The sequence below is a fragment of the Passer domesticus genome, chromosome 2, assembly GCF_036417665.1.
Source record: "Passer domesticus isolate bPasDom1 chromosome 2, bPasDom1.hap1, whole genome shotgun sequence".
Lineage (NCBI taxonomy): Eukaryota > Metazoa > Chordata > Aves > Passeriformes > Passeridae > Passer > Passer domesticus.
The window spans coordinates 24,794,761-24,806,946 of record NC_087475.1 but is presented as its reverse complement, the minus strand read 5'-3'; the positions used below and the strand labels follow the sequence as shown (position 1 = coordinate 24,806,946).

Here is a 12,186-nt window from a genome sequence, read left to right as displayed (position 1 = left end):
TATTAGATTTATTTTTAGTGCTGATATATTTGAAAGTATTCCAGTTTTGTATCACTGTTATAATATTTTATATGCAAAAAGAAAGTAAAGGTTATATTAATGCCTTGAAAAATCACTGAACTTACTCTAAAAAGAAAATATTCAAGATCCTCTAAGTTTTAATTACATTCAAGACTTAGTCATAAAATTATTTTTGACCGACAGAAAATGTAAAGCTATCATCTCAAAAATCTGTGTACACCTGTAGGGAAATGTATAAAACACAGCAACTCCTCAAGGTGGAGAAAATCTCTTTGCTATGCAGTATTTTGCTCCATATTCAAAGCAACAGCTCAGGAATACTTGTTCTGTAACTATTACCTTTTTGGCAGGTTATAATTTTCTTCTGAAGCTGAAGGCACAAATCGTTGAGATGGTCAGCTTGCCAGTACTTAAGAAACACTTTTCGAACTCCTATCTAGAATACAAACAGCAGAGAAATCATCAACAGATAAGGCCAAAACAATGACAGGCAAATAGAGATTGCACGTTAACAATCCAGCAAAGGGTTGAAATAATATCTGCAATTTAGGAACAGTACAATGTCAATTCTGTGAAAGAAATGCAGTTGTCTGCATGATCACTTGGTTGAATAAAAGATGTATTTGTAAAGGATGAACAAGCTGTCAGACACATAGTTCCACTTCAGTTCCAAAAATATCCAGAACAAATAGTACAAACTTCAAGTTAAATACAAGTTGGGGGAAAAAGCATTCTGAATCAAATGTGTTAGACAACATAATTGAAAATAAGGTTTAGTTCTTATAAAGCAGAAGGGTGTGTGCATGGGGAAAGGTGACAAGACAAACCCATGCAGAACAGAAAACGGTGAGATAGCTAGTGAAGAACTTAAGCTGGAGGATGGGAGAAACTCACTGTCAACAGGGACAATGATTCCTAATATCCAGTAAAGGTATGAATCCTAGTTCCCAGCCTTGCTTACTGAAGCTGTGCTTTGGGTCTCCTTTCAGGATCAGAGACAGAGGGATTCATTTGTGAAAAAGAATCTCCTAATTATTGATTCTGGAGTTGCGTAGTAACTTCGTTTAATCATCTACTTCTTGAAGTAACAATCATTAGATGTTCTCACTCGTTTAGAGGCAAATTTAGCTAGTTAGACCAAAAGAAATCACCTTTCTTCTGATACCTTCTGAACAAACTGAAACAGTCCTATAAAATTCTTCGTATCATCTTCAAAAGCATTCCTTTCTAATAGACTTCAGAAACCACACACAATGTAGCAACTCTAAAACCAGAAAGTAACTGGGAAAAAACCCCAATCAATAAACCAATACTTTTTCTCAGGAATTTTGTAGAAGAAACTTTCTTCACTTCATAGAAATAAAAGGAGCCATGCCAGAAAACTGAGCTACCTTGGAATATTCTAGCTTTTGCCTAACTATAATTTTTTTTATGGCTAATAGGCCTACTGATTAATTCATACAAGTCTGGCTAAAATTGCAGAAATTCATTCCAAGCGTTGTTTGTCTCCATCTTACAAGCTCACCCTCTTCTTGCTGAACCATCCTGCTCCACTAGTGTTTTTTACTTTAGATCTGGAACACAGGTATCTGGAGGGTTAATTGCACACCCTTCCAAATTGTTTTTAATTCAAACACTGTTAGATGTACATCCCTGTAGGGTTGGATGACAGAAAGCAGGATATAGATTTCACGGCTAAACTCCATTAAATAAATTCAGAAATGATTGTGGCAAATTTTTGTCCCTTGGCTCCACTTCTCTCTACTGTAGAGAGAAACTGATTTGAATCAAATGTTTTAAAAAGTCTGTAATCCTGAAGTTTGAGCTAACAATGATGATGCAGTTGTTAGTCTTTTAATTAAAATCAGATGCAGTCAAATGGAAAAACTAAAATGCATTCTAATTTTTTTTTTCCATTAGTCTCTCTTTTCCCTAGAAAAAGTCCCCTTTTGAATTATTGCAAAGTGTGTGAAAGTAGGTGACAAAAATGACGTTTTACTTGTCTCGCCATTGTAGAAAGTCAGAAATAGGGAATAGGCTTTTTTTTTTGTGTGTGGTGGTTATTCTGAGGCAATCTTCCTGAGATCCAGTTATGCATTCACACGCTGCTTTTAGGGCCATACTCTCATCTTCATTTTCCTGAATGATGATTTGCAACAATTTTTTTTACTTTTCTTTCTCAGCTTTCAAAATTCTCTATTCACCTGGTTATCTTAACCCTTTGCTCATTGAACAGTTTTTTTTTTCCAAAACATCTTGACAAACCACATTCTGAACCTGCATTATTACTAGTTTTGGCTACTAATATCTTCATTGTCTTGCTTACATTGCCTTAAATACAGAATTCTCTGTAAAAAAATAACTGAATTATTATTCATATAGTTAACTGTAATTAAATTATCATGTGGTTTTTATAATTACCATTCCATCTAAGCAGCTCTCAAAAAAAAACCTGAGAAAAATACTTAATAAAATTATATTCCTCTACTTTGATTAAATTTTCCCTTTATACTCCACCTTTCCTTTCCAAAAATCCTCAACATCACACATTTTTTTTCCTCCTGTCTCAGGCCCATGCCAAGTCATCCAATTTTTCCTTATTTCTGTCCTTTGCCCTTAATTACTCAGAGTTCTGGTTTCTCCCCTTCCTACAGCAATACTGACACTCTGACAGTAGAAAAGGGGATGAAAAGTTACACTTTCAAACCTTAAAAAAGGTCTAATTAAGAGCTTATTAAGCTTAAAAAAGCTCTAGTAGTGCCCATGGCAAAATTAACAACCCCATTCTCAGTTAGTCTCATTATTGACACAATGGTTGGTCACATTTAGGCTATATTTCAATTAACTAAATGAGTTGCAATTTATTGTGCAGCGTGCAGTCACAAAATCACAGTCAAGACAATTGCTGAAGCTTATGTTGGTTTAGCTACAAGTGTCTGACACTGCAGTCACAAAGCTATCTAGGGGACATGCAAAGCCTTATTGCTCTTTTCTTTCATCCTACACCCCAGGAACAATATAAATGGAGTTATTGTGGCATCACTTATGCTATGAACTTCATTAGTAGGAGCCTGCTACAATTTTTAAGTGAATGAAGAAATACAAAATGTCAATACAAATCCACTTTTACATTCAGATAAAAGCTATTTATAGATTTTTACATCGTATGACAGGTCTACAGAGAGCAGAGCTCTAGACAGAATGTATAGTAGAAACTACTATTACATGTTTGATTATGTTAGTACAGATAGAAATCTCTGTTGCTTAGTCTTTGAATTAAATCTGAGAGCCTCTAAGGCTAACCAAGAGAACAAGATAGTCTCACTGCCCTCTTTACAGTTCTGGTGTTCAGTGAAAGCAAAAATGCTGGAAAATGTTGGAATTTCACATGTCACATATCAAAACAGTTTTTGAGGTTGCCACCTGTCTTCATTCTGCTCTCTTCTTTAACCACAAAATGTTTCCTGCTTGCCTAGGAGAAAAGAGGTTCAAATGTTCTTTCACTAAAACATTCTTCAATATTTTTCCTGGACTACAAAGTGGTCTCATCTGAGTCTGAAATTTTGATGTCATTCCGACTCCTGTAAAAGTAAACCATCTGTGAATTACAATCATAGTTATTTTAATTAGGAAAGAGTTAAAGTTTAAAATGTTATTTTTCAAAATGACACATTTTTTGAAGACTAAGTAAAATTGTTGTTGATGACTACCAAAGCTTCAATTGCTGCTATAGGTCAGCTGGTTTTTTTGGGAGGGAGCTGTTCTTTTTCTTTCTTCTTCTTTTTATTTATTTATTTTCAATTTTTAATTTCTTATTTTTTAATTTTATAGAAAAGGTGTAGGATGTAGAAGTACAGACATTCAAAACTATGGAATGGATGCTGAGATTGTGTGTAGGTGGCATGGAGGCAGTATTAGCTCATACTTAATAGGTGTCAAGGGAATCTGTAAAGCTGTTCTTTAGTTTAAAAAAGGCAATTTGTGGGAGTGCTATGTGTTTCTGGCAGTACGTTCAAAATAGCTACCTACAAAAGACAGAGAACTATAGTCTAATGATATTTTACACAATGACACACATTTTCACAGAGCATTAATGAAATTTAGAAAAAAGCCTTAATACTATTGTAAAATGTGTCTTCTTGCAGTGTACATGTCTACAAAGGTATTATAATGACAAACACAGGGCACTGATTTTTAAGGACTGAAATTTTATTTTAAAAGGTTTACCCTCTCTGCTTTGCTTCATACATTTTAATAGTTCTTCTTCATAAACTAGTAACAATGCACTGTGGTACATACTGAATAAACCTACATTTTAGTATACTTTATTTATGGCCTTAATATAAAGTATGTGAGTAGTCTGGTATTCAAGCTAGTGACATCAAACATTTATATACGTTCTTGTCAGGAGCTGGAGTTTAGAGACAAAAAATATCATTCAGGTCTCTGGGAAAGGGCAGAATAATGGTCACTCTTTTTCCCTAAACTGTACAAACCTCACAGCTCCTCATACTTGTGAGGCAACATGAAGAACTGCCTTACAGAAAAGGAAAGGAAGTGATTAGGAAATGTGAGATGCATGTAAGAAACACTCAGTAGGGGAAGCTCTACCTCAGTTTTATCCCATGGGATCTTGGTATTTACCAGACCTATCATTCCAGTTTTCAGAATTCTAGAAACAGACTCAGCACCCAAATGTGGTGGTATATCCTCCTCCCCACCTCCTCCCCAGGCCTGCTCTATGATCTCACTCCTAACCTGAGCCAAATCACTCATTCACAACTCAGAAGAAACAATAGGAAAGGGTCTCTTGGCATGAATGAGAAATACAGGCTACAGGTGACAGGGAGAGCAGTGGCACAAAGAGGAAACCCTAAGGCAGGAGACTGGAAAACTAATCACAGACAAATACAGGATGAAGACTGGGACCAAATATGACGCAAAGTATCTAGAAAAGTGTCAAAAAGTGTCAAAAACTGGGAGAGGTGGGAGGGGAGAGAGGAAGAGGAAGACAAAATCCAGATCTGAGATGCAAAAGATATAAAGAAAATTGAGTTAGCAAGACTAGTAATCCTAAGCAAGACCTGAAAGATGGATAAACGGAGGGAAGAATATATTCCACAGGGGAAAAATATTTTTCAAAGAAATATAAACTAGAGCTTTTTCTTAAAAGAGTGAGAACTTGTGAGCATTTTGAGGTCAAAGTCAACCATCTGTCCTATTCTCTGACTGAAGGGAATCATGGGTTTGTCTAGTGTAGCACAAAGTCACTGAGTAAATTTGTGGGCAGTGTGTGGCCCAGGCCAGTCTTTTGGTTGTACTGGTGAGGCAGAAAGTCACTCTCTGGTGGTTTCTGCAACTAGCAAATTATTTCCAATATATAATGGAGTGACAAGATGAAACAAAAATATAATGGGACAAAATCACTTTACTGATTAAATCCAAAGTATGAGGGAAAAATAGATGTTTATGTTTTAATAATTTTTGTTAGTATGACCCCACACCCTCCCCTCCCATCCCCTGCTCCCAGAATTTTGTTTTTTAATTGACTAAAAGAAAACTGACTTTTAAAGTAAGATATTCAAAACAAACAGGAAATTGACTTCAGTTAAAATTACCAAATAACAAATGAAGGAACTGTCATACAATTTATGAGATCTAAATTTTTCCTACTTGAGCAGAAAAAAAAAGCTAAGAATCCCTTATATATTAGATTGCTTGCAAAGTACTCCAGTACTTCAGCATATCAGCTACAAAGCAATTCATGTAGCATGACCACTTTAATTTTAAGCCAAAATAAACAGTTCTCTTCAAAAAATAATTTAAAAGATTCTCTGAACTAAGCATAAAATTGACATATGTATGATTTCATACACTTCTGCTCACTCCTCTGATTTAATCATATGCCGCTTATGTTCTACATTCTACTATTTAATCATAAATATGTATTTTTCCAAAAAAGGGCCATAGTATTATATACTGGTACACTGAAATTTAAAAATACTTAAGGACAGCTCTATCAAGTCCAATAAATGGAACATCCATAGAACAGTAAGAAAATATTATTTTTTTCTCTGACTGGTAAGAACTGTGGATCAAACTTTGTTTTGTCTTTGCAGTTCTAGAAGTGTTAGAAAAATTTAAAACCTCTAAATGGACTTTGGAATTTCTCTATATTGAGGACTTATTCTCTGTTTTAATATTCATGACTGAAAGTTTGATGATACAGCTCCTCACGGGCAAAGATAATTTCTCCACAAACACTGCTGGCTCCTGAAACAGCTTCAGCAATGTTTGTAGTTGTGAAAGTGTGAACTGGCACTAGCACAGCATCTGTCTCAAGCAATTACCTCATTTGGAGTGTCATTAAAACATTCCAACTTGCTCTCCTGTACTGCTTATTTCATACCTGGTGAGTCTTTGGATCATCCCATTTGAAACTTAAGACTTAGTGGTCTCTTGTGTTCAGATTTCAAAGTTACTGATAAGAAGGAATCATTGTGGGTTACAGGAACCAGGCTAAATATTGGAAAGATAAACTAAGACAAAGCTTTTATTATAAGTTTTTAAGGATTGCTATCTTTTAACCAGATAAGTATTTCTAGCAGTCAAAGGCTAAAATATTCAGTTTCAGTGAAGTCTGACCTTTGCAGTGCTTTTATTTAACAGATGCACTTTATAGTAAAAGCAAATTAAATTGATGTTTTCTTTTTCTTCTGCTTTGGTACTAGTAGTTTGCATTTCAGCAAGCTCCATCTGAAGTAACTCGGAAGGGTTAATTGCAGACTACTGACCTTAGATAAACAAAATGTAGAGCTACAAGTTTTGATGAGAAAGCTCAGTAAGCTATGAGCTAATAGCTAACTCTTTTTTATTGAATTTATATTTGCAAGCTTAAAAGTGTGAGGAATGATAATCCAAACAAATGAAAGTTTCCTTATGTCAGTAAAAAGAGCCAAGGACTGTTTGTGCCCATACTTCTCCCAAAGCATGATAATGTTTGCAAATTAAGTCATGCCATTGGGACGGTAGGTTTTGCTTAGCTAATGCATCACTGTGTTACAATAAATGAACACAGCACTGAAAATGCGGATTTCCTAATATAAAGACCTTCACATATTTGGGGGGGATGGGAGATTATTCTGCTTTACATGGACCAGCCAATACTTCTTCTCAATTTAAAGTTACTAAATATCACCTCACTGACTTCTCCAGGGGCTAAACAAGTCTATTACTTTGTCTGGAGCAGAAATGGTTTGTTTTGATTTAGCAATCTAATTTTCTCTTATATCAGATGTGCTAAAAAATCACAGCAAGTAGCTAAGCTTGTAGTGATCAAGTATATATTAAAGCTGAAAAAATACCTTATCAAGACTACACATAGAGTCAAGATGCAAAAATTGCCTTTCATTGGTAGCTCTGCATTTTCATAATTCCAGTACTTAAGTGCATGACTGAAACTGTATGGTATGTCAGCTTCAATGAAACCACTATTTTATTGTCCTAGTTTAGTTATCTCCAGCTCAGTTTACCCAAGGAACAGCAACATTTCATAAAGCTATCAACACTTCTGTCCCTACGTGACGAAAGACAAGTCGGCAGGGAAGAAGACCAGCCTGGCTGTATAGGGAGCTTTTGCTGGAACTCAGGGGAAAAAAGAGAGTTTACAACCTTTGGGAGGGCCAGGCAACTTAGGAAGAGCACAAGGATGTCACTAGGTCAAATAAAAAAAGGTTTAGAAAGGTAAAAACTCAGCTGGAACTCAATCTGGCCACACTGGGAAATATAGTAAAAATTGTTTTTATAAATACATTAACAAAAAAACAGGCCCACGGAAAATCTCCATTCTTTTTTGGATGCAAAGAAGAAAATACAGAGGTATTTAATGCCCTTCTTGCCTCAGTCTTCAGCAGAAAAACTAGGTATTTTCAAGGCAATCAGCCTCCTGAGCTGGTGGACAGGGCCAGGGAACAGAACAGGCTCCTTGTAACCCAAGAAAAAGTAGTTAGTGACCTATTGTCCCCCTCAGACACTCAGAGGGCACTGGATGTGGTCCATCTGGGGGTACTGAAGGAGCTGGTGGAAAAGTTTGCTAAGGTGTTCTCCATCATTTATCGTAAGTCCTGGCTAAACAGAGAGGTCCCAGACAATGGGAGCTTGGCCAGTGTGATGCCCATCTGCAAGAAGGGCCTGAAGGATGATTTGGGAAACTACAGGCCTGTCAGCCTGGGCTCAGTGCCAATGAAGATTATGGAACTGACCATCTTGAGTGTCACCACGCAGCAGTTACAGGACAATCAGGGGATAAGCAGCCAGCAGGGATTTAGAAAAGGCAGGTCCTGCCTGACCAACTTTATCTCCTCTCATGACCAGGTGACCTGTCTAGTGGATGAGGGAAATGCTGTTTGTCTACCTGGACTTCAGTAAAACCTTTGATACTGAATCAGTATCAAAGATCAGAATCTTTGATACTAATTCCATTCTCCCGGGAAAGCTGTCAGGTCATGGCTTGGAGAGGTGAACATTTTGTTGGGTTAAAATCTGGCTGGATGGCTGGGTCAAAAGTGTGGTGGTGAATGTGGCTGGTTCCACATCCAGTTGGTGGCCAGTCACTAGGGGGGTTCTCCAAGGCTCAGTATTGGAACCAGTCCTGTTTAACATCTTTATTAATGGTTTGGATTGAGTTACCCCCAGTAAGTTTGCAGACGACACCGAAGTGGGTTGGAGTGTTGATCTGCTAGGAGGCTGGAAGGCTCTGCAAAGGGATCTGGACAGGATGGTTCAATGGGCCAAGATGAATGGTATGACATTCAATAAAGCTAAGTGTCAGGCCACACTTTGTCCACAAAAACCCCAGACAGCCTTTCAGGCTTGGGTCAGAATGGCTGGAGAGTGGCCCAGCAGAAAAGGGCCTGGGGATACTGGCTGACAACTGGCTGAACATGAGCCAGCAGTGCCCAGATGGCCAAGAAGGCCAATGGCAGCCTGGCCTGTATGAGGAATACTGTGGCCAGCAAGGCCAGCGAAGTGATTGTCCCCTACTGAGCACTGGTAAAGCCATATCTCAAATTCTGTGTCCAGTTCCGGGACCCTGACTCCAACAGAGAAATTGAGGTTCTGGAGCACGTCCAGAGAAGGGCAATGGAGCTGGTGAAGGATATGGAGTGCTCCTGTGAGGAGCAGATGAGGGAGCTTTCATTGTTTAGCCTGAAAAAAAGGAGGCTCGGGGAGGACCTTATCACTCTACAGCTACAATGACAGGAGGTTGTAGGAAGGTGAGGATCTGCCTCTCCCCAAGACAACTAGTGAGAGGACAAGAGGAAATGGCCTCAGGCTGTGATAGAGGACATTCAGATTGAATATTAGGAAGAATATTGTTCACTGTAAGGGTGATGAAGTATTGGAACAGGTTGCTTAGGGAGATGTGGCAGTCACCATCCCTAGCAGTGTTCAAGGAACAATTTCACATGCCACTTGGTGCTATGGTCTAATTGATGTGGTGGTGTTCCGTCAAAGGTTGAACTCGGTGATCTTGGAGATCCTTTCCAGCCTTAGTTATTCTATGATAATAAATACTTGCTTCTAACATGTAAACTGGTGAATCAAGCACAAGATATTGGCCAGGTAATAGTGTTTGCTCTTATGCTCTGTTGAACAGTAGAAAATAAACCAAAATTGGACCTTAGTATTGGATCTTCTGCACTTTTTGTCTATTTCAAAACAGACTGCAGTATTTACGAGAGAAGAAAGAACATATTCTGTGAGTAGGGTCTGAGCTTTGTTGCTTTGTGTGTTAATAAAACGCTCTTCAAACACAGCTTATGTAAGGAGGAACAGAAAAATTGTCAAGCAGGAAAAAAATTTACAAATATACCATTTTCTCTACTCATTTTCAGGGATTTTAATTTAGAACACTTTTTCCCCCCAGGTTAATATCATCTTTCTCAAAATGGGATGGTGAGGTACATTATCAGAAGAAAGGTTAAAGTATCATCCAGATTCACTCAGCTAAAAAGTCCAGATCTTTATTTTTCTCCCTCTGCTCTTGAGCTTATTAGGCAACTTCATCTTCTGATGATGACATATAAGCTGGAGTTTGATTTCAGATCTGTGTTGCTTTCTCCTAAATATCGTCATCTTTGATGAGGGTATTTTAGCTATCTTTTTCGTTCATTTTTTTACCTGAATTTGCATCAGCTCTTCAGGGAAGTGCATGTAACATTTTAGGGAAGACAATTTTTGATTTATTCATGAACTCCTGCAACAAATAGATTTTCAGTTCCAGCAGTGACTCATTCGAAGTAGTTACTGCTGGCAACAGTGGCTGAATAAACTGGTTATATGTGTAACCCCCTGCTTTTTGGATGATTTTTAGTAGTGCACTACAGATGACTCCTTTCCTCTGACTTTGCTGGCTGACATCATCCTTGCTTCCTAATTCCTTTTTTTCTTTCCTTTCCTCCTCCCTCTTTCTACCTTTTAAATATTTTCCTTTTTTCAGAGTGCTCTGCTGTAAAAGCATAGAGGAGAGTACCCATGACAAATCCAGATTGTGTAAGCTTCTTCATTTAGATTGTTATTTGAAGTTCAACTTTCATGATTAGTGAAATGAATCAAAAAGATAATTGAGAGAGAGATTATGTGACACAGATATTAGTCACTACTGCTGATAGTTGGGTATGTATGTGGCTTTGCATCACCTATACAAAATAGGTTGGTACCAAGCTGGTACCACTGGACATTTAAGAAATTGTACTTGGAGTGAATTTTCTTTTTAAACTTCCTTCTACACTTTTCATCTTTCCATTTCTTTTTATACCTCTCTGTGGCTTGAAAAAGGTGTATGGAGAAGGTCACTTACTTATTCAAACCTTGTTCCTTGCAGTTTAGTCTGTTGCCATGTGCTTCTTAGTCACTGAATGACAATGGTAGAACTCTCACCCACAAACCCTCCTATTCCATTTAACTTATCAGTGTCTCTGAAGAGTTTTGAGCTTTCTGGTCTGAGTGATAATGCATTATGCACTGCTGTAGTTTTGCACACCTGACTTCTCCTGGAGTTAATGAGATTCTGGAGTCAGAACTTCTGAAATCTGTTTGACATTACAGGCTTCAGTCCTCTGCATGATGGAAGGATTCTGTTTTACGATTTCCTTTTAAAATTTTTGTCTTCCTAGGTTTCAGTCTCGTTTTCAAATGCCCATCACTACAGAATCACTTGTCTTGAGCACTAGGCTTTTACTGATGACCAACTGTTTTTTTCCTGTCCTGTAACAATGGTTCTTCTCTGGGGAAATAAACTTGATAGGCATCCTGCTCTGTGTTTTGTGACTGGAACACACACTATGCAATTACTGTTACATAGCTTTTGTCCAATGTCAAGCTTGTAAGCTCTAAACATGAGGGGTGCTCTCATCTCCAGGTACTTGTAAGTGAAGGTACAGTTTCCAGTTGTTAATGATTGGAGTTTTTTTAATAGAGAACCTTGTGGCAATGATGCAGAAGCAAACTTACAAAAGCTGGGTAGGAAAAGCAAGTTGAGTTTAATATTGTTATCTTTTTCAGTCTTTTGGTCTTTTCTGTTGAGAGAGAGGGTGGCTGTATGTGCCCTCTGCTTTGCTTGGTGACTAAACTGATGCTTTAAACAGTATTTTGTTTAAAGAAAAATTTTCTTATATGTCTAAGTGCAGGTGATCATGCATGTGTGCTCCCAGTCTAGTGGAGGCCTATTTTTGTTCCTGTTGTTACTGAGGTATCTGGGCCACTGAGAAATATCCACAGCACACATTCTGACTTAGTCCTTCGCCTTTATAAACAGCTTGCAGAAACTTTTCTGGGCATCTTAATACTCAGAGGCCATACATTAATTGGAAGACCTCATCCTTGAAACTGAAAAAGCCTGTAGGAGTGCCCTAACCACTATCCAATCCCTTAACTTCACAGCTGCCCCTGAAATTGGTCTGGATGCTCTCTTGTGTGCCATATTTCAGTCCTGTTAAGATGAAAAAAGGCCTGAATCTGAAGCTTACACTGCCTGCAGGAATGATCTGTATGTGAAGCCACAGAAAGCTTCATTTTTATTCAATATCTTCTATACTATGCAAAGGAACATGTTTTTCTTTCAAAATGCACATATTAAAGAAATCAGTCCTACTCAACTACAAA

At 37.7% G+C, this 12,186-nt stretch overlaps 1 protein-coding gene across 10 annotated transcripts in view; it reads right to left on the bottom strand.

The window, feature by feature from the left end:
- MYO16 (myosin XVI) overlaps nt 1-12,186 on the bottom strand; it is a 365,514-nt gene that overhangs the window by 57,569 nt on the left and 295,759 nt on the right. For all 10 annotated transcript variants that reach the window (XM_064407780.1, XM_064407778.1, XM_064407774.1 and 7 more), the window contains one exon: nt 361-457. In XM_064407780.1, the coding sequence (XP_064263850.1) occupies nt 361-457 (97 nt within the window). The remainder of the gene's footprint in view (nt 1-360; nt 458-12,186) is intronic.